This window comes from Haliotis cracherodii, unplaced genomic scaffold, assembly GCF_022045235.1.
Source record: "Haliotis cracherodii isolate W230 unplaced genomic scaffold, xgHalCrac1.p SCAF_16, whole genome shotgun sequence".
Classification (NCBI taxonomy): Eukaryota; Metazoa; Mollusca; class Gastropoda; order Lepetellida; family Haliotidae; genus Haliotis; species Haliotis cracherodii.
The window spans coordinates 17,695,745-17,718,918 of record NW_027266271.1 but is presented as its reverse complement, the minus strand read 5'-3'; the positions used below and the strand labels follow the sequence as shown (position 1 = coordinate 17,718,918).

At 40.9% G+C, this 23,174-nt stretch overlaps 1 protein-coding gene across 1 annotated transcript in view; it reads left to right on the top strand.

The window, feature by feature from the left end:
* The window catches only part of LOC139463892 (condensin-2 complex subunit G2-like), a 40,809-nt gene that overhangs the window by 1,757 nt on the left and 15,878 nt on the right, over nt 1-23,174 (top strand). The window contains exons 2-19 of the mRNA XM_071245308.1: nt 111-199; nt 1,329-1,457; nt 2,439-2,556; nt 4,435-4,595; nt 6,377-6,511; nt 8,957-9,051; nt 10,335-10,404; nt 10,990-11,079; nt 12,917-13,009; nt 14,542-14,655; nt 15,897-16,076; nt 16,720-16,872; nt 18,130-18,352; nt 19,249-19,400; nt 20,503-20,622; nt 20,950-21,027; nt 21,583-21,653; nt 22,246-22,438. Coding sequence (XP_071101409.1) covers nt 119-199; nt 1,329-1,457; nt 2,439-2,556; nt 4,435-4,595; nt 6,377-6,511; nt 8,957-9,051; nt 10,335-10,404; nt 10,990-11,079; nt 12,917-13,009; nt 14,542-14,655; nt 15,897-16,076; nt 16,720-16,872; nt 18,130-18,352; nt 19,249-19,400; nt 20,503-20,622; nt 20,950-21,027; nt 21,583-21,653; nt 22,246-22,438 — 2,256 coding nt within the window. The 5' untranslated portion in view covers nt 111-118. The remainder of the gene's footprint in view (nt 1-110; nt 200-1,328; nt 1,458-2,438; nt 2,557-4,434; nt 4,596-6,376; nt 6,512-8,956; nt 9,052-10,334; nt 10,405-10,989; nt 11,080-12,916; nt 13,010-14,541; nt 14,656-15,896; nt 16,077-16,719; nt 16,873-18,129; nt 18,353-19,248; nt 19,401-20,502; nt 20,623-20,949; nt 21,028-21,582; nt 21,654-22,245; nt 22,439-23,174) is intronic.

Below are 23,174 nucleotides of genomic sequence, written 5' to 3'. Positions count from 1 at the left end.
ATCGCTTCTAGGTGGGACTTGATAGATTCCTGCATGGAGTTACCATGGTTACATCAGCAGCTGTTCAGGTTCATCCATGACGATATATCCATGACGATATTATATTCCAGAATTCAATATGCCAAGCACAGAGTTGTTCTCTCTTTGTGAGAAGAAAAACGCAGATGGAATCATCTCTTTCATATCAAGTGAATCTAATGTAAGTATTTGGTTAATTTTAAGAACATCTTTACAGGTGACCTGAAGGGAGGTTTAATGTCCCATTCAAGACTTTTGCACTTATATAGTGACGTGCATGCACATGTGGGTCAGCCTTCTAATTTTTTTTTTTATAGGGAGCCAAGTGTCTCCTAACCATGCTAACAGGAATTCAGTGAAGGGATACGATGTGTTTTTTTAAAGCACATAACACTCGATAAATCCTTTTTACACTATGAATCATAAAAAAACTACTGTTCTAATCTTTATTTAAATTCTGAAAGGTGCAGCGTAGATCGTTTTAGGTAAGCAGAGCATGTACTGTTGTGTTGGTCATCTACCCTCTATGACTCCACCTCGGTTAAACTGCTGATTGTCTATAACACTCATCAATTATTTGGACCCCAAGGGTAGCGGTGTAACAAGGGATCACTGTATTGTAGAAGCCAAACTTTTTTAGGAGCCAACCTTTTTTGCCAAGGAGCCGTACTTAGAGTCTAGATACTAAGGTATCACATGTTTTCGCACAGATTTCATTTGAGATAGGACATATGTTCGCAGTTTTTTTTGTGCAAGTCTAAAGATGGGTGTTCAATTGTAACAGACAGGTATCCTGTGTTGTAGGTTTTTGGACGATTAAGAAACATTCGTAGTTTTCTCTCTTATCACACGAACAACTGTATACATCTCATTCACTTTTAAAAGACAACTTTCTCTTAAAAACAAGCCATCATCCATGTATTTTCAATGTCGTGTGATGCTACACCCCCCATTATTGAACTGATCTTCAGCAACCCATGCTTGTTGTAAGGGAACTGCTGCTCAGGCTCGCTGACATTTTTCTTGCATGTCATCGTATCCTAAATGCGTAGGTTGATGCTCATGGTGTCAGTCCGTGGATTGCCTGGCCCAGACTCGATTTTTTACACATAGCGACTATATAACTGGACTTTTGATGAGTTAAACAACAAACAAAACATTATGTAGGTTCTTTGAACTTTGCATTTTTTATTCACGGCTGAAAGGAAAAAACTAGAATCATATTCATAATATAGTCCTTGTCATAGTTATGATGATGAGAATGTTGATAATTAATGTTTTATGGGTTTTTCTTTCATAAATGTTTTCAGAAAAATCAGAAAGCAAGAAAACTGCGTGAGACTTTGTCGTCTTGTCAGCAGCGAGATGTCAGTGACATGTGGACAGAGCTGTACTCCATGACAACAGAGGCCATCATGAGTCTGGATGAAGATGAAGAAGTACAAGAGTTGTCTTTCTTGAAAGTCATGTCCGAAATATTTTCCTGCCCTTTGCCTTATATAAGTTGTAGCAAGTGGTATTTTTTCTATTGTTAGCTTATCAATATGCTTATACATGTAATCTGTTTTGCTGCCTGAAAATCTATGCTTGTGAACTTTTTATTTGTGTCTTAATCAAGTCCTGTGTTAACGATGGTTTTCATGACAAGGTGAAAAAATGTTGACATGTCAGGCTACAAGATAAGATTAAGAAGTTAGGTGACAGGATTAATTGAATGTTCCCTTTTTAAAATATGAATGAGGGATGTTTTTGACTTTCTTGTAATTAATGACAGTTGGCATGAACATGATGAATGGCAGCATCTGGTAATAATAAAGTTACATGCTACTATCTCCTGATGTATGGATGCAACAGAGGCCTAGGTGTGTGTACTTGCTGTTATTTCTACAGATGTCTACACTTCTCTACATAGCTCGAGTGCCAATCACAACATTTCTTGTCAGTTTTGTACACGAACTTGTAAACTCCCTGGAAAAGTTTAGAATCCTCAGTATATATATGTCATAAAAGTGTTTGTCTGAACAAGGTGTCTTGGGATGTATCACTTTGGCTAAAGAAAATAATAGTCTTGCTTTTCAGGCTGTCTGCTTCATCATAAAGTCCCACGCACATTTCATTTTTATTTCCATTTTCATTAACAACAAAAATCCTAATAGGCTAGCACACAGTTACTTCCCTTTACATACATACTTCTCTACTGTGCATCTTGTGTTACGGGCATGGCTGCAATAGGAGTTTGTTTATGTTATGAGACGCTTTCCCAGGTTGATGGTACACAACTGTTTATTTGGTTACATACTACTTTGAAGCAAAAAAGAACCCCCAAAACACCACCCGTCCGCCTGCACTATATTTTCAAAAGTCATTGCCTGAGAACTAATTCTTTTATTTTTTTTAAGCCTCATATACACCTTTTACAGAAAATGAAGCACACGTTTTCTCTACTGGAGTGTGTAGTATTCATCGCCCGAGCCACCTTGCACAATGAGAAGGACCCAGTTCCGCCTTGCCTCTTTGAAACTGCAGTCCTGCTTCATGGTGAGTGTTGACTACTTGGAGTGCAACAATACATCGAACTACAGTCGTGCCTCGTTTATACGGACACTTGCGTCATTTCACAATTCGTCCGTATAAACGAATTTCCGTATAACTGAAACCAGCTTCTTACTGGAAGAGTTACTTCCCTTCAATTATGCAAAATACACAAGGTAATCTTAATCCTTAGATATAAAACAATTCCTCGTAATGTTCTCGTAATACATAATCTGACCTCCACAGACGCCATATTTATCGAAGGGGATTACATGTACAATAAACAAGCGCGTCTCAAACGTAACTCAGTGTCACTTGGTTAATTGACTTCTCACGAATCAAAGGATTTCCACCAGCGGAAGTGTATTGTCCGGATAAGTGAGACAATTTTGAGTGCATTTCAGTGTTTTGTGTATGAAAATGACCGTCCGGTTCCGGAAACTGAATTTCCGGATATACGGGTAAATTTGTATAGTAATTATTTCGTTTTGAATGAAAATCGTCCGGGAACCGAGGTTTCCGGATATCTGAAGTCCGTATAAGCGGGTCACGACTGTATATGTGTATTGTACTTGTTTGCCCTACAATTGTGTTAGGGCAGGGCCGAGTCCAAATTTACTATTCAGGTATCCACCCCGCTATTACCAAGGTACCTACTGTCTCAAGAGTTGGGTACAAAATATCTGATTGGAAATAGTTTGACTGTAGCCCTGGCAAAATGTCTTTAGATACACGTATAAAACTATAAAACGATCTGGTCATGCAAACACTGAAGTTGACTGAAGTTTTATGCTTATTCAAACTTATAAAGGTCAGAAGGAATGGGTGCATAGTCAGAAAGAAATGCGAACATTAGTGACTTGTAATGTAACCATAGAGTTCTAGATCACTTTTGTCCTTAACCAATATCTCATGTGAATAGCCACGGGTCCAGGTAGTACTGTGGGTATCCGGTTTGTACACATGACCCACCTGACCCGAGTTATCCGCCCCAGCCCTAGATTGTACCATACCGATAGGAATTTAAAATCGATTTTGGTATTGTTGATAGTATGCATAACAATCGATAGTTTCAATAGTCACAATAAGTTATAAGTATAACATTGGTTAAGTCACACAAAACTCAGTTTTTATAAGCAGATATTTTATTTGTGTTACTTTGATTGCTACATAATTATCAAACCTTAACATTTAGTTCAGGACTATTGCAATAGTGGAAATAGCCCTATCATAGTGACCCCTACTGACTACAGGTTTGTTATTTTGGGTCTCAAAGAAAATCTTCATGCTCAACTCGGATGTGTAGTAGGATCAACCGATTCCAGATTTGATATTTTGCCTCACACTTTACTTGCTGAAGATGACATTCTGTAATATAACTGGAGTACTGTTCAAAACAACATTAAATCTAAATTACCTACACACACTCCTGTTAACCTGAGTTATTCCCATCATGCATTTCACACCGATCCACCTATGGGTACAATGTGTGAAGCCCATTTTGGGTGTCACCTGCTAAAAGAGCATAAAACCAGATTTGTCCACACTCACTCACTCACTCTTTTTTTTGTTGTTTAACACTGCACTCAGCAATAGTCCAGCTATATGACGGTTGTCTGTAAATAATCAAGTCTGGACCAGACAATCCAGTGATTGACATCATGAGCATTGATCCAAGCAATTGGGATACGGAGACCTACAAAAACCAAGTCAGCTAGTCGGATCATCCGATCCCTTTAGTTGTCTCTTCATCAAGCATAGTCGCCTTTTATGGCAAGGATGGGCTGCTGAAGACCTATTCAAACCCGGATCTTCCCTGGTCTCACCTACTACAGCATAACGCAACATTCATTGACACTTGGTGCCTTTATTGCTTGGCTGCAGGTGTGCTGATGTCTCTGCCGGAGGAGGCGCTCGTCCTGCGGAGTGACATCGCCCAGCTGCTGGAGGTGTGGTGGCGCCGGGGGCTGGAGGGGAAGGAGGAGGTTGCTGTGAACACACTCCACTTCTTCCTGGAAAGTGCTCAAGCTGCCGAGAAAATTAGTGTAAGTAATACAGGGATTCTTTTTTTGAGGCGTTTACCAGGGGAAGAAACTAACATCTTTAGTCCACTAGTCCTTATAATGATAACAAGTAGCAAAAGCCTTATAAAGGGCAAATTTCTACAAGTCCTTATGATACCTTAACCATTGGGAAGTTTGGCAAGGACTACAGGACTAGTGCCAATTTCCAACGCTGCGTTCCTTGAGGTAGATGTTCAGCCCCATGTTTACAATTGAGTGAGTGTGTTGGGTGAAATGCAGTAACCCAGTGTTTACTCCAAATGCTGTATAATTTTAATTTTAAAAACTTATCCTTGCTCAGAGGGGTTACCATGGATAATAAAACTCGCCAACTTGTAAGAAGTGCAAATGTACTTTTTCAGCTCATTACCCACAAGGTGTGAAAAGGTACAGCAAGGTCATGATACAATACATTATGATACTTGGGTCACTATACAATGCGTATAGCGATACACATTAAATCACATGGAAACTGATTGACAATAATTATTTCAGAGCACGTTCAAAAAGAAAAGGTAGCTGTAGACACATGTTTGTAGTGTCTATTATCAACAGTGACCTTGAAACACTAATTACAACATGTGCAATAATTGACAAAATGCTGGGGGTCATTTAACGAGTCATAATTAATATCAGCAAGTGTATCGTCTATAATGAACATATTGATACAGAAAAAAACGTATCGTGTACCGTATCGTCACATGTAAACTCATGGTGCATCGATGTATCATTTCACCCCTAGGACCACACTCCATTTGTTCTGACTCCCATGGCCGGTGTTAAATATCAGAACCATGTAGCCAGTGCAAGGACCTCTCTAAAGCAGAAATTATGATCTGCAGTCGTAAATGTGTGAATGGGATAGACAGTAATCTTCGAAGTAAGTGGAACACGGCTCATCAGCTGCTAAGAACCCCACGAGAAACATGCTAAAAGCAGATAGGTCTGATGCCCCGTTCTCTCAAAAGACTTCCAAGTCATCTCGCAGGTGAATCCACATAGATCGACATTCAGAAGGATCGAAATCGACATTCTACTATACAATCATGCTCTCCTCCCTTCCTTCGACTTCCGATGACAGATCAAGATCCTCTCCACAGGATCAACGTTCTGGTCTACGGTGAACAGATCAAGATCGACACCCCACTCCACGGGAACGAAATTCCCCCCTACAATCGACAGATCGAGATTGATACCCCTCTCCAAGAAATCAACAGAGGATCACAGATGCAGCCGGGATCAGGATCAACATATCCCTCTCTGATGGACAGAAGATAGCAGACAAAGCTGAGCACGAGATCCACCCCTCCACTAGATCAACATACTCCTTCATGATCATCAGAGATTCGCTGGCGCATTCAGGATCATGAATGACGTAACGCTCCTAGTTCGTCAACATAGGGATCAATATATCCCTCTCTGATGGTCAGAAGATAGCAGACACAGCTGAGCACGAGATCCACCCCTCCACGAGATCAACATACTCCTTCACGATCATCAGAGATTCGCTGGCGCATTCAGGACCATGAATGACGTACCGCTCCTAGTTCGTCAACATAGGGATCAACATATCCCTCTCTGATGGTCAGAAGATAGCAGACACAGCTGAGCACGAGATCCACATCTCCACGAGATCAACATACTTCTTCATGATCATCAGAGTATCACTGGCGCAGTCAGGATTGTGAAGGACGTACCGCTCCCAAATCCACTTTATATATGTTTTATGGCATTAAAATGACACGACCTGTCTGTACTTGCAGGCTGCCAAGGTGAAGCGTGTGTGGGCCATGCATGAAGCGGTCCAGCTGGTCGACTGGGACAGTACAGAGATGGAGTCACTCAAACACAGGCTGCTTGCTTGTGCGGCAGCCAAACCTTTCCTTCGTGAACCTGAGGTAAGTCTGATCCAGGCCTATAGTTCTCCATGTTCTCAAAACACTCAGGACCCGTGAAGATTCCGGGGTAAAATAGGTCTTCAGCAATCCATGCTTGCCGTTAAAGCTGACTATGCTTGTCGTAAAAGGCGATTAATGGGATCGGGTGGTCTGACTCCCTGACTTGGTTGATGCATGTCATCGATCCCAATTACATGGATCGATGCTCATGATATTAATCACTGGATTGTCTGGTCCAGACTTGATTATTTACAGACCGCCATCATATAGCTGGAATATTGCTGAGTACAGCGTTAAACAACAAACAAACCAACCAGCCAGAACACTCGGAGTACACAGCATGTGTAATTAGTAGTCTGTGGGGAGTGAGAGTGGCTCAGTCACAGGCATCACAGTTGTCTCCCTTAAGTGTGACAGTAACCTATGATCATGGGTTGAAGGTCTATTTGCCCAGATGTTTCTAGTTTTGTCACCTATATACTGGTACTTGTGGGTTTCACTAAAATGGTGAACATCTGCGAACATCACTGTTCAAAGTGGCATTAAACAAAACTCTCTCAGTAGTCAGTGAATTGAGTTTAACAGCATGTGGAATTAATGTTTATTAATGTTTCCACTTTGGTGAAATCCATGAAACATCAGAGTTTAACTCTTTCAACACTGTAGGCCGGTTTTACGTCCAAGAAGCATCGAGTCCCCAGATACTGTAGGCCGGTTAACCGCCAAAGCCGTAGTCACGTCAAAATAGTATATATTTTTATGGACCTACCTGTAATATCATTCATTTATTAAATCTATCACATTTCACAATGTCTGAAATAGGTATTCCATTTCAATTTATCATTTTTTATCGATAAATTAAAAAATTATTCACTATTTCCCGCGATGTTATTGAAAACACACATTTCGACAACGGGTCCACATCGAACATGTTAAAGAGGAAAATAAAGACGTTTTAAACAAATCTTTAAATATATTATACAAAGTAATAAATAAAATCAACAAAAATATATCTAAAAGTAATCAAACTTTCATCTAAGTTATTATTTCCATCTTTTCATGCGATCGCTTGTAATGTAAGTCAAATGATCATCTCGGCTTTCGACGCCTTGAATTCTCGGCTTGGACACAATGTTTAATGCAAAAATATATGCATGAAAAATCTTTGTCACAGATCGTAACCTAGCACGATACATTCACGAAGTTCCATATTTTTAATATATATCGTGATTTCCTGCTTAAAACGTTCAGAATAACACGATTTAACAAAAATCTTTTTCCAACTTCTGAAATTTATCAAACACGAGCTTGGTATCACAGCTGTAATTTGATTGGCTGCCTTAGGTCACATGGTCAAAATTGACCAATCACGAAACTTGTAGCAGATTTTCGCAAGAAAGCGTCATTAGAAACCAATTTTAATTCAATGAAATTGCTTGTTATAACTACAAAAAAAAAACAGGCGATGTTACGAGCGTGTAGATGAAGGAATAAGCTTTCCAGCGATGTGTCATATGCCTTTCTTCGACGAATGTGTTATTCATACGAAGCCTTAAAAACGGGGGTATTTCTTCATGCTACTGAGCGGACAGACGCTGTTGTCGGGAAATGGGTGATGACAGAAACTATTTATAATTCTTTTTCAAAATGATTTTCCAATTACGTAAACAATGAAAATAAAACAGAAATAGGTAAGTGGATTTTATGAAATCTTATATTTGCCGAAAATCGTCACGTTTTTGCTTCCTTGGTCCTTAATCTGGATGTTAACAACGAGTTAGCTTACATTTTTTATTTACAACGAACTTAATTAAGTTGTAAATGCATTATTTTAAATAATGTGAAAATATAACTTTCATATTTATAAACCATAGGATCAGACATTTCAAATGGTGTATAACATGTAGTAGCAAATATATTTTACAAGCAGATATTTTCTTTGATAAATGTTGGCTTCATCTATCACACAAGAGTCTCTGGGAACACGGTGTCCCAGCAGTAAACACTTCTGGTTGACTGGTGTTGAGAGAGTTAATAGCGGTCCTGGGGTCCTCGGTTTGCTGCTGTAGTGGTTTCGAGTCTAGGAACTCCAAAATGTAAAACTTTTAACATTAGGATTAGGACAAGGATGCCTTGACTTTCATACTTAATTTCAAACAAACAAACCAAGCAGGGTAAAACTGGGATTCCAACACATAGTCAGTTGATCCTGGCTTGTCTAAGGGAGATAACTCTGAACAGATAATGGGACACCTTACACCTATGGGCCCTCCTGTACAAGAAGTAAAGAATGACAATAATATGATTTACTTTTATGTTTATTTCACAATGTTAAGAGGCATTATTTTGTGGGGATTGCATGCCAACATTGTTCAAGATGATCAGGTTTTTTATCACTTGAAAACCCTGCAAATTGTAATGAAGTCTGGGTTGTCATGGTTATAGGGTCGAAAGTTTCTGGCCTTCCTCTTCAACATTTCTCCAGAGTTCACAGATCAGCTTTACGTGAGATTTAAGGAATTCTTTCCTGGATCAACAAGGTAAGTTTCTCTCAACATTGTATATACTGACATGACTGTTAATATGTCGCTACTCTGTGTAATCGGGGGCACGGGTGGCCCAGTCGTCTAAGGCACCGCGATTCGCTGTGCAGAGTTGCGTCCCTTGGGCACGTCATAAACCTATGATTGTGGGTTTGAATCCCGGTTCGCCCCGATTATGTTTCTAGGTTTGTCAGCACCATACCCGTGCTCGTGGGTTTCACCGAAGTGGTAAACTTCTAAGACCTGCATCACTTCGGGCTTTCCTCTCACATTAAGCTGACACGCCGTGATGTAACTGGAATACTGTTAAAAGCGACGTTGAACCCAAATCACTCACACTCACTCACTGTGTAATGTACCCGTAGGGCTAGGCTCTTTTGTTTGTAGAATCAAAGACTTTGATAGGACACTGCCACAGGAACTTGAACAACAAAACAAAATGACCCCAAAGTAGCTTCTTCTTGCGAATACATTACCTCTATATTACCTCTATATTACCTCACAGCCATTAATCCTGCATTTAGGTATCATCACACCATAAAAGTTTGGAACACCACCCAACACATTACCACTTTCTATCTGAGGATACTTAGCCAGATGCTTCAGTGACCTAACCTCCTCTGTTCCAACTTCTTTATGATCTTGTTCAGTTGAATGACAAACCTAATGTGTCCAGCAAGCAACTTTGGAAACGAACAGTTTTTTTTGCAAGATGCTACTTGCACAACTGTGATGGATAGCTGACAGTGGAAAGGACTGTCTGATGATTTTATGGTGTGATGAGAGCTGAAATGCAGGATTAATGGCTGTGACGTAATAAAGGTTGTATTCTTTGAATTATTAACAAAGATAACTATGGCTTGATGTTTTAGACATAATTTTCTCTTTTTCCAACCTTTGCACAGTTTTCCAGCAGTAAAAACTAACAATTTTTAGTCCATTAGTCCTTATAATGATAACATGGCAAACCCTCAAAAATTCCAAATTTCTTCTAGTCCTTATGATACCTTAACTATTGGGCAGTTTGGCAAGGACTACAGGACCAGTGCCACTTTCCAATGCTGAATTTTCATGTGTTACAACAGAACTATATAGGATCACACCTAGTCCTTGTGTTCTTGGTACTTCAATTATTGGAACTGCCATATTTTAGCATAGTTTTACAATAGTCTTACAATGTTATGACATCAGGCCAGTGGTAAAATAGATAGAAACCATGTTAATGTTTAAATAGATAGGCAAATACTTGATCCTTGAATATCTGTTCCTTTTATTCACAGAGATATGAGCACATTCTATGGGGAGGTGTTCTTCCGTTCTTGGAAGCAGGCATCTGGCCCATGTTTAGAGGTAAAACAAATTGTGAAGTACAGATTATAACATTTAGCTAAGCTGTTGTATTGAAATAGCTCACAAAATGCAACACAAGCAATACTGCAGCTGCATGACTGCATTATTGAATCTGAACCAGACAATCCTGACAGGGCTTTAATTTTAAAGTCTCCTTTTGAAAAGCTTTTACTTTTAGTGTCAACCTTAAAAAGCATTGAAAATCACCAAAATGTCTTGAAAAGCATTGAATTTGAACAAATGACTTGTTAATTAAAGTAATAACATTCTTGACAGACTTAATTTATCTAATTGTTGGTTGTGAAAATAAATCCTGTTTGAACATTTGTGATGTTCATACAGCTTTTTGAGTCTTACGATTGGTATTTATTGTGCTGGATTCAAAAATATAATGTCAGACTAAGGCTAATAACTCAACTATAAAGCTTTGAAAATGACAGTTGAAAGCCTTGAATTTTAGTGTTCCATATCTGGATGAACCTGGGACGAGGAATCCCGACAGGATTCCTCCGGGATTACTCTTGTAATTGGCTTAGTTCCAAATCCATTCGATGTTTTGGTGATCCATGGAAAATATTTTTTCAGAAACTTGAAAATGACTGTATCCAGAACCTGATGACTCATGCTGTCCATGCCAGGAGGGAGGGAACCAACATATTCTCACTGCTGTCACGGGTACGTCTTGTTGGGGGGGGGGGCGGGGGGGCGCATGGTCAGGTAGCCTAGTGGGTAAAGCGTTCGCTCGTCACGCCGAAGACCCGGGTTCGATTCCTGACATGGGTACAATGTGTGAAGCCCATTTCTGGTGTCCCCCGCCGTGATATTGCTGGAATATTGCTAAAAGCGGAGTAAAAGTCACTCACTCACTCACTCACTCTTGTTTGGGGACCTTGTGAAGATCTGGGGTAAAATAGGTCTTCAGCAACCCATGCTTGCTGTAAAAGGCGACTATGGTTGTAAGAGGCAACTAACGGGATCGGGTGGTCAGTCTCGTTGACTTGTTTGATGCATGTCACTGTATTCCAATTCCATGGATCGATGATCATGATGTCAATCAGTGGATTGTCTGGTCCAGACTCGATTATTTACAGACTGATGTCATATAGATGAAATATTGCTGAGTGCGCCGTTAAACAACCAACCAACCAACCAACCAACCAACCAATCTTGTTTGTGGGGGAGGTAGGGTAGCCTTATGGTTAAAGCATTCGCTCGTCACGCTCAAAGCTGCTTCTCCAATATTTATTGATTGATCAATATTTAGGTAACGATTATTGATCTCTGTGATCTGTATCGATAGCCAGCCCAAGTGGTTAGTGTACATTTTATTGCACTACCATGTCAATTCAACCTTTACTGACTACACCTTGATATAACTGGACTAGTGATCAAATTGGAGTTCAACCCAACTCACTCACTTTACTTTAAGGCATATTGGGGCACAATTCACATCCATCATATAGTGGGATGACTTCACGCTACAGAGTTACAATGTAGTGACATCATGCTTGATGTCAAGGACGCTACACTCAGTCACTTTTGCTGGATGCAGTATGCTACCTGGGGTAACATGGGACTAAATCGCTCTTTTCTTTGGTTATGTTAAGCTGACAATTTGACTTAAGTCTGTGATTCATTATTTCAACCAAATAGGCAACAGACTGACTGAAAATAAGTCGTTAAAGGTCTCACAGTACACTACAGTTCGAGTTGCGCAGTAAGCAAAAAATAATACCAGCAGACATTCTCAATAGAATTCCAAAGGGATAACACGTGTAATAGTGATTTTATGTGCACTACTGCATTGCAGGCTTTGACTGACATTGTAATGACATCGTTTGGACACTGCCTGCTTCTCAGTGTGGGTTTTGTTAGGATTATCTATATGACAAACATATTCACTGCAGCTAAGGATATTATTGAAATTGCGTGTTTTACTAAATTTTATGAAATTTGTGTCAGAATCAATGTATTAACCTTGCTCTTGCTTGGAAAGGGGCAATGGTGTAGCCAAGTGGTTAAAGCGTTGGCTCGTTACGCTGAAGACTCGAGTTTGATTCTCCGCATGGGTACAATGTCTGAAGTCCATTTTTTGGTGTCCCACGCCATGATATTGCTGGAATATTGCTGAAAGCGGCGTAAACCATGCTCACTCACTTGCTTGGAAAGTCAAATGAATAAAGTAGAAAATGTAAACAATATTTATATATTGAATGCATGCTACAGTGACTATGTCAAGCCATGAACTCTGTGTTACTTATTGTGTGGGTACAATATAAGTTGTAGCAGGATTTTTGCTTTGAAGTGGGGTATAAGGGATTTATTCTGCCTCTCAGAAATACACATGCAGCCTGCAGTGCTTGTGGCAGGGTATAAGAGATTTATTCCCCTGCTGAGAATTTTTTTACCCTCCAAGGAGTGTTATACAGTATTTTATCAGATCACGTGGACCAATCAGATCTCATCATTCTGACATGAAGGTATGATAAAGTCATGTATATGTCCCACACAGCTGCTGCAGTACATACACAACCAGAAGATACAGACAGGAGTTACTGATATGCTGCTGAAGCTGTACAACCCCATCCTGTGGCGGTCACTTAATGTGAGTATGCACATCCTTGATAGAGGTGTCACTGCAATTGGGCACATCTTTGATAGAGGTGTCATAGCAATAGGGGCACATCCTTGACAGGTGTCATAGCAATAGGGGCAAATCATGGACAGGTGTCATAGCAATAGGGGCAAATTCTTGACAGGTGTCATAGCAATAGAGGCGCATCCTGGACAGAGGTGTCATAGCAATAGGGCACATCATCTACCAGTGTTATAGCAATAGGGGCAAATCCTTGACAGGTGTCATAGCAATAGGGGCACATCCTTGACAGAGGTGTTATCGCAATAGAGGCACATCCTTGACAGATGTGTCATAGCAGTAAACGCACACCCATGACATGTGTCATAGCAATAGAGGCACATCCTTGACAGAGGTGTTATAGCAATAAAGGCACACCCTTGATAGGTGTCATAGCAATAGGGGCACATCATTGACAGAGGTGTCATAGCAATAGAGGCACATCCTTGACAGAGGTGTTATCGCAATAGAGGCACATCCTTGACAGGTGTTATAGCAATAGAGGCACATCCTTGACAGAGGTGTTATCGCAATAGAGGCACATCCTTGACAGAGGTGTCTTAGCAATAGAGGCACATTCTTGTTAGTTGTTTAGCACCGCACTCAGCAATATTCCAGTTATATGACAGCGGTCTGTAAATAATCGATCCAATGATTGACATCATCAGCATCGATCTACGCAATTTGGAAACGATGACATGCATCTACCAAGTCAGCGAGCCTGACCACCCGATCCTGTTCGTCCCCTCTCACAACAAGCATGGGTTGCTGTAGACCTATTCTAACCTGGATCTTCACAGGTGGCACATTCTTGAAAGATGCATCTTAGCAATTATGGAGGTCTCTCAGTATTTGTAAACAAGTCTTTCACATAAGCATCATCACAACTGTAAAACATTATACTGGGATGCATCTAGGCACTAAGGTACTCACGGAAATGAAAAAACCCGTTTTTTTCGATCTCAGATTTTAAATAAATGCAGTTAATATACAATATATATAAATATTCAAACAACTCAATTAGTACTTATTGGGCCTTGGCACAAATACAGCATATCAAAGGTTATAATCAAAGGACTATGTTGTCACACTATGGGGCTGGTAAATGTTTCAGGTTAAGATGCAACTGGTTCTACCTCACAGGACTGTCAAGCAATACAAGCACTTTGTATCTGTATCTGTATCTGTATTTGTTATGGGTTTTCGGACGCTTAAGAAACATTTGTTATTTTCTCATTAAGCTCAAGAACAACTGTTAAACATGTCACTCTCTTATCAAAGATGACTTTATGTTAAAAACAGGTCATCATGTGAGTATTTACCATGTCTGTGTGTTGCCACACCCCTTGTTATAGTGCGAGTAATCGCGTTAAACATGGCCATCCGAAAAGGCATGATGTCCAAAAACCTATGATTGATGATAATCAAGTTTCCAATAAATTGAAATTGGTGGTAAAAACATCCTGTATACAGTTTCATAAATATTCGGTTTTTGTCACAAGGTGCCCAACTGTGATGTGAGAGCAAATGCTACTTTCCTGCTGTGTGACGTGTTCCCGCTGACCTGCCCCGTGCAGAAGGATGAACTGATCAACAGACAGTGTGAAGCGTTGCTGGTAAGAGTCAGAAAAAGTCCTTAAAGTCCTTAATTTTTCCTCTTCAGTATTTTTGTCAAGGAACATCTAAATTTTAAAATTATTACTGTTCTGCTACGACATTGTGCAATTTGCTTATCTTAGATATCCATAACACAGTGAAAAGAACTTGCATGAATGCACCCCAGAACCCTGTATGACTACCCTGTGGCTTGGCGTATCACTGTAGAGGGGGGTTGTCACATCCTGTAGAACCCTGTTGTATGACTAACTTGTTCCCCCTGCAGACTACCCTGTGGCCCGGCGTATCGCTGTAGAGGGGGGTGTCACATCCTGTAGAACCCTGTTGTATGACTAACTTGTTCCCCCTGCTGACTGCCCTGTGGCCCGGCGTATCGCTGTAGAGGGGGGTTGTCACATCCTGTAGAACCCTGTTGTATGACTAAATTGTTCCCCCTGCAGACTACCCTGTGGCTCAGCGTATCGCTGTAGAGGGGGGTTGTCACATCCTGTAGAACCCTGTTGTATGACTAACTTGTTCCCCCTGCTGACTGCCCTGTGGCTCAGCGTATCGCTGTAGAGGGGGGTTGTCACATCCTGTAGAACCCTGTTGTATGACTAACTTGTTCCCCCTGCAGACTGCCCTATATGACAACTACCCCGTGGCTCGGCGTATCGCTGTAGAGGGGGTGTGTCGCATCATGTAGAACCCTGTTGTATGACTAACTTGTTCCCACTGCAGACTGCCCTGTATGACAACTACCCTATGGCTCAGCGTATCGCTGTAGAGGGTGTGTGTCGCATCATGTAGAACCCTGTTGTATGACTAACTTGTTCCCCCTGCAGACTGCCCTGTATGACGACTTCCCCGTGGATCAGCGTATCGCTGTAGAGGGGGGGTGTCACATCCTGTAGAACCCTGTTGTATGACTAACTTGTTCCCCCTGCAGACTGCCCTGTATGACGACTTCCCCGTGGATCAGCGTATCGCTGTAGAGGGGGGGTGTCACATCCTGTAGAACCCTGTTGTATGACTAACTTGTTCCCCCTGCAGACTGCCCTATATGACGACTACCCCGTGGCTCGGCGTATCGCTGTAGAGGGGGTGTGTCACATCCTGTAGAACCCTGTTGTATGACTAACTTGTTCCCACTGCAGACTGCCCTGTATGACGACTACCCTATGGCTCAGCGTATCGCTGTAGAGGGTGTGTGTCGCATCATGTAGAACCCTGTTGTATGACTAACTTGTTCCCCCTGCAGACTGCTCTGTATGACGACTACCCTGTGGCTCGGCGTATCGCTGTTGAGGGTGTGTGTCGTATCATGTCCAGCTACTGGGAGCTCCTGCCCAACCTCACCATCAAGATGTTCATCACCAAGCTGCTACAGGATCATCTCAATGATGCCAACTCTGCGGAAGTCCGCCTCAGTGTTGTTAGGGTGAGTATCACACTAAGCATCAGCAAGATTAGGGGACAGGTCCCATAGGGATTCCAGATGAGAATAGGTCTCTAGCAACTTATGCTTGTCTTACAAGGTGAATGAATGAATTGGGTGGTCACGCTCCATGCTTGAATGTCTTATCCATCGTCTGTTCTTGATTTACTAATCACTGGTTTGTGTGGTCTACAGACTCTGAGTGCATGTCATATTCAACGGAATGGAATGTTCCTGATTTATGAATCACCGGTTTGTCTGGTCCAAACGTATTTACATCCCACTGTCATGTAGCCGGTTTATTGATCAGTGGTGCATTAAACAACAAACAAATTCTTTTTGTTCAGCCTAAGAAGTTAATATCTAGAAACTGTCCCATCCCAAAACTACTTGAATGATCAAGTATGCCATGTTTGTAAACAACCAGGGGGGATAACTCTAAATTCCACTTGCAGCTGTTCAAAACAGACACGGGGTATAGTTTTGCACTTATAGGGTAACATGTACTATGTGTCCATCGACAGGATTTTACATACTGTTTGTCCAGTGGGTGTGTTATATATTTTACGTGCCCTCCACTGACAGGGTAATTAATACTGTATGTCCATTGGCAGCATTATATATTCTATGTGCCCTCCGCTGACAGGGTCTGACCGATCTGCTGGACAACCATCTCTGCCACCCGCTGCTGAAGCAGGTGCTGCCCACAATGAGAGACCACGTCCATGATCTGTCCGAGTCAGTCAGGAAGACCATGTTGGACCTTCTTCTCAAGGTCAAGAAAATCCGGGCAATCAAGGTAAAGCATGCTGTCTCTAGTGTTATATGCTACTTAACAAGGATACAGGGATAATTCTTACTATTACAAATATGACTGCACAGTATTATCAGTACACAGTGATACAAACCCTCAAAAATATGTGATGAATCCTAGATGAATGCTTGTTCTCTCACTGGGCTTCTTAGGGGGCACGGGTGGCCCAGTCGTCTAAGGCGCCGCGATTCGCGGTGCAGAGACTTATGATTGTGGGTTCGAATCCTGGTTTGCCCCGATTATGTTTCTAGGTTTGTCAGCACCATACCCGTGCTCGTGGGTTTCACTGAAGTGATTAAGGCCTGAGACCTGCATCACTTCGGGCTTTCCTCCCACATTAAGCTGACACGCCGTGAAATAACTGGAATACTGTTAAAAGCGGCGTTAAACACAACTCACTCACTCATATATATGTGTTGCTATGTGATCTAAATGTGTTGCTATGTTGCGAAAATATGGAAATTAGCATGATTAGTGTATTTCTTTTTGGTTTTATTAATAATGAAGTAAGTTAAAATCTTCCTGGCACAGCTTATCTCACATTTCTTGTACGCATGCTATTTGTCACTGTGTTACCTCCCTTGATTAAGAGCAGTTATGGTTTCACATGGCAGCTGGACCATTCAACCATGAGATAGTTCCCTGAAGGGGGCAACTAGTGTATGGCAATAATTCCTGACATGTGGAAGAAAACATAGCAGTATGTTAATTATTATATATAGCAATATGTATCACAGTATTATTGTTATCCTGTTTGAGGATTTTCAATTTACGTCATAGGTCCTTACAAATTTGATTTTATGACCAGCTCTAATAAAACACAAGGTTAGCCTTAAAATCAGCATCTTAGAAAAGTAATATAGTTGGCTCTACCCAAATGTGTAGAGTAATAAAGTATAGTTTTGCGCTGAACTATTTATAGTTAGAGCATGAGCATGAGGACACTTGCTTTATTTAAATAAGGCATGGTCAGGCATGGTTGATGCATGACATCATATCCCAGTGCGTGGATTGATGCTCATAATGTCAACCACTTGATTGCCTGGTCCAAACTTAATTATTTCTAGACCGCTGTCATATAGCTGGAATAATGCGGCATAAAAACAAATTATTCTTTACAATTACTCTTTTATCGTTAACATTTGGGATCATGAGAAGGACCCATGCCTGTTGAGATGACTAAGTTTGAGACTGATGTCCATCGTATGTCCATCCTATATCTATCCTATATCCATCCTGTAGTTCTGGACGATCGTGCCAGTGGAGCACCTGCTGGCCAGGCTGAAGGAGGACTCCGCTGCTGTGTGTAAGAAGATAGTCAAGCTCCTCATCAACAGCTACATGCCGCTGGAGCAGACCACAGAGGAGAAGATTTCCCGGCTCACTCACCTCATCAAGGAGGATGCTGGGGCAGCCAGGAAGTTCTTCCAGTATGCACCGAGTGAGCTCAAGTTTGAGGAATCAGGTACCCCAGAATCTTACACTTATCTTGCTATATGTGAGAGGCCTGGTTACCATAGATAATGCAGTAAGTGCCAAACTCCAACAGGTGCCCCAAATGTTTTTTAATTTCCATTGTTGCATGTCCCTTGAAGGTCTGGGGTAGAATAGGTCCTCAGCAACCCATGCTTGCTGTAAAAGGCAACTATGCTTGTCGTAAGAGGCGACTAACCGGATCGGGTGGTCAGGATTGCTGACTTGGTTGATACATGTCACCGTATCCCAGTTGTGTATCCTTCTTATGATATGACACCTCAGTGTGTTTTTTTTTTAATATATATAATATTATTTGAATAATTTGGTATATGTGTAATTAGTTGTGGGAATCAACATATACATTCCTTTTCCACAATATGATATATTGTGACATCGATTTGAACTCTGCACTTCAACCATACTGAAAGCTGAAACTTTGTATATTCAGCAATTTTCTTTCAAAATGTGTTGTTGGTAGAGGGTCAGTTGATATGATCAATTATTCGCTATATTTTATATTTTGACCTTTGTACTTTAACCACATTAAAAAATTATTTATGGTTATTCCTCAGACATTTTTGTTCAAAATGTAAGAAAATTTGGTACATATGTTGTTATATAGCATATCTGTGCCCTTTGTTCAAGTAAGTTATTAGTATTTAGTATTTATGCTGTCTTTGTTCACATATCCAGGTGAGCTACAGTGCTGTGGAACTATTTCTATTTCTTAGCACTTGAGTGTTTCCTTAAATGAAGTGATATAGGTATCCATGTATTATGGATTTGAAAAAGGCTACAGGGTAAAATTCCTCTTTAAAACAGTTTATGCTGCATCTCACTGAACTTGTCATGAATCTTGGTGGACACCATACTTGTTTGTTTCAGTGAAGTACCTGACTCTGCTGTCTCGTGTGATGCTGGTGCTAATCAAGAGAAACCATGCTGAGACTGCCAGTGAGGATCACAATGAAAGCACCGCCAGCTCTGCCAATGACACCACAACCAGTCACACCAAAGAAGACAGTAATGCCAATGCCGTATGTATTGTACATTCTTGCCTATAGATCAGCATCTTCTCGAGGCAACCGTGTCCACTAGCCTTTAAAGCCAAGGATATAGACATGTCTTTCTAATCATAGAATCTTTGCAGGTGTAAGGATATAGAGATGTCTTTCTAATCATAGAATCTTTGCCGGTGTAAGGATATAGAGATGTCTTTCTAATCATAGAATCTTTGCAGGTGTAAGGATATAGAGATGTCTTTCTAATCATAGAATCTTTGCCGGTGTAAGGATATAGAGATGTCTTTCTAATCATAGAATCCTTGCAGGTGTAAGGATATAGAGATGTCTTTCTAATCATAGAATCCTTGCAGGTGTAAGGATATAGAGATGTCTTTCTAATAATAGAATCTTTGCTGGTGTAAGGATAAAGAGATGTCTTTCTGTCAAATAAGTTTCAATAAAAAAAATATAGCTGAACAAATGCTTAAGCGGAACTCAATACACCTTCTTCTATACCATAACTGCATGTTGCTACTAGTCACGTAAAGGTCTAAACAGGACCCAGACACTGGAGGGACTATACGCTGATGTGGTATATTTGATGGCCATCTTCATATTTATCGGGGCGGTCGGGTAGCCTAGAGGTTTAAGCGTTCGCTCGTCATGCCGAAGACCCAGGTTCGATTCCCGACATGGGTACAATGTGTGAAGCTCATTTCTGGTGTCCCCCCGCCGTGATATTGCTGGAATATTGCTTAAAGTGGCGTAAAACCATACTCACTCACTCTTCATATTTACCAATGTTAGAAATTCTTAGTAGTCTACAAGTCCAAGACAGTTGATGGTAGTCCGCATTGACTAGTAGCTTTAGGGCTATATTTATGAACCAGTTCTCAATGCTTTAATTTAGCTGGAACTGAATAAAATGTGTAAACATTGTAAACATTTTTATCTTGTTCAAGTATCGGCAGCTACAAACATTGAGGACTACTGAAATAAGGCTGCTTTAGTCACCAGTCTGAAACCTTGTAAGCTCTGCCCCTATATTGATAAACATCAAGAGCTTTGAAAGATATTGCCAATAAACTATATTGGGCTGAAGTTGGCACAGACTGTGATTGTGTTGTGACTCCAGGAGGCAGGGAGTGATGAGGAGGAGGAGGATGAGCTGAGCCTGAAGAACTCCGAGATCATGATGGGGCTCGTGGAGGCCATGTACCTCATGTGGGACGCCATCTCTAAACAATTACACACGGTCAGTGCAATGTTAGTGGCGGTATTCAGGGATGGAAATTAACTTTAAAACCATACAAGCCCATAGCCCCCATAGGGCTTGTTTGTTTTTTTTCCTGCTCGCCCTGCCGAAGGGTGCTTGTCCTTTATTGTCTTTATTATGCCATAAATACATTCAAATATTAAGACAATCAGAATATATTGATCGAGTGAATTCAGAAATTGCGTACCTTATTCAACGTATATACGTAAAGACCTGTTTGCACTGAGTAAATCCGCCTGTAACTTTGCTACATAAAAAACAACTCACGTTTCAGTTTTTTAAGTGATTTTCTGATTTTCCTTCCAGCCCCAAAACACTGACGTTCGTCATGAGTTGCAGAAACGCTACAGTGTGATCATACCGCAGATGCTACGTATATTTCAGGTATGCTGTGTCTTTAGTACAAAGACACACTTAAAATGCATATCTCTTGGTGAAATGATAAATGTCCTCTGGCCAAATAAATCTGTGCAAACATTTTATATGAATATACAAACACGGTATGATTCTTATAACATTCCCCGTGATTCGGAAACGGAATGTGGTGTTGCAAGTCTTTATGAAAAGAAAGGGTGGCAGACTTCTAGATTACAAGATCGTATTATCCTACTCGTGCTGAACTGCCTTTCACCGGGCATGCAGTGATTTTGCAATAGGGTATTTTCAGACATGTTTGCGGGGAATGGGTGGCCCAGTCTAAGGCGCCGCTGTGCAGAGTGGGTCCCTTGGGCACGCCAGAAACTTATGATTGTGGGTTCGAATCACGGTTCGCCCTGATTATGTTTCTAGGTTTGTCAGCACCATACCCGTGCTCGTGGGTTTCACCAAAGCGGTAAACGTCTGAGACCTGCATCACTTCGGGTTTTCTGTAACTGGAAAAATGTTCAAAGAGGTGTTAAACCCAACTCACTCACTCTCACATGTTCGTATGTTTTCCAGGAACCAAGAGCCTATGCTGCTATCATGTTGTTGTCTGGCTTTTTGCCAGCAACAAGAGTACCTGTATTAAGGTAGGTGGAACCTGGATGAGACTTAATTTGACATTTGTGGGTTTCTTCAAAGTAGTAAACATCTAAGACTAACAGACCCGTGAAGATTCCAGGGTAGAATAGGTCTTCAACAACCCATGCTTGTCGTAAAAGGCGACTAACAGGATCGGGTGGTCAGGCTCGCTGACTTGGTTGATGCATGTCATCGATCCCAATTGCGTGGATCGATGCTCATGATATTAATCACTGGATTATTTACAGACTGCCGTCATATAGCTCGAATATTGCTGAGTGCGGCGTTAAACAACAAACCAACCAACAAATCTAAGACCAACATCACATTGGGCTTTCCTCCCACATCAAGGACTCACTCACTCACTCACTCACTCACTCACTCACTCACTCACTCACTCACTCACTCACTCACTCACTAACTCACTCAAATTAGTGTATATATAGACAGGAAATGAATTTGGTTAAGATGCTGCACCCTTGTCATCTATACGACTTTGATTCACTGCCAACTGTGTTAATGACAAATGTATTTGTCTCAACGGACACTCTGGGGTGTAGAAAGGATGACATTGAAATGATCTGGTGCCATTATTTGCAGTGATAGTTGCATGTCGAAGCTGCGCAACATGACGGCAGACACCCACATGGGGGTGGCTCACCTACAGAACTTCATCGGCACTCTGTGTAAATGGCGCTTCAGCAACACCATGTTGGAGATGATCGAGACGTCTGTGGAGGCAGGCTTGGAGGAAAAGACTATTGCAGAGTATAAGCCTGGTGGATCCACTGTTGTGAGTGCCTCTAACCCAAGAATAAACTAAACAAATACCAAATTTCCTTTTACAATTTGTTAAAAAATGGCTGCTTATTTGCCATAAACAGCTTTTTCTGCTGAAAAAAGGATTCAACTCTTGTATAAATTCCCATGTTATCGTTGGTTGGAACAAACCTGTTTTCTGTTTAGAGTGCGAGGAAATGCTTTTTGAAATAAATTAAGAGCATGGTCAAAGTGCAAAGGTCAGAAAGGTCAAAATCTAAATAATAACAAAGGAAGTGATGTCTGTTGAGTCGAAACTACTAACTACACAAATTTCATACATTTGTATGAAGAGTGACTGCATAATCACCATAAATATTTTTATGTCACATCTCTTAAAAATAAAATAAAACAAAACAAGATATCATGCATCATTCGTCTTTAACATCTTCTCCTCTGAAGCCACTGGACAGTGAAGCTGAACGTTCATTTTCTTATTCAATTTGTTTAAGAGGTTTGAATCCAATTTCCAATACAAAATTGTGCCAGAGCACTGTAACTCGCCTGGGTATTTAGTCAGGCCAGGTAGACCAAAAATGTTCCCAAAATGTAAACTGCAATATAGTTTTTATGCTTTTGAGTGGGGTGGAGATAAGAGATTGACAAAGTCAGTTTCAACATTTTCATAGTATTCATGGTATTAAAAGCATATCAAACCTTAGATCATGTCTCAAAGCACTCATGTAAGGGCCACTATAATATTTGTCAGT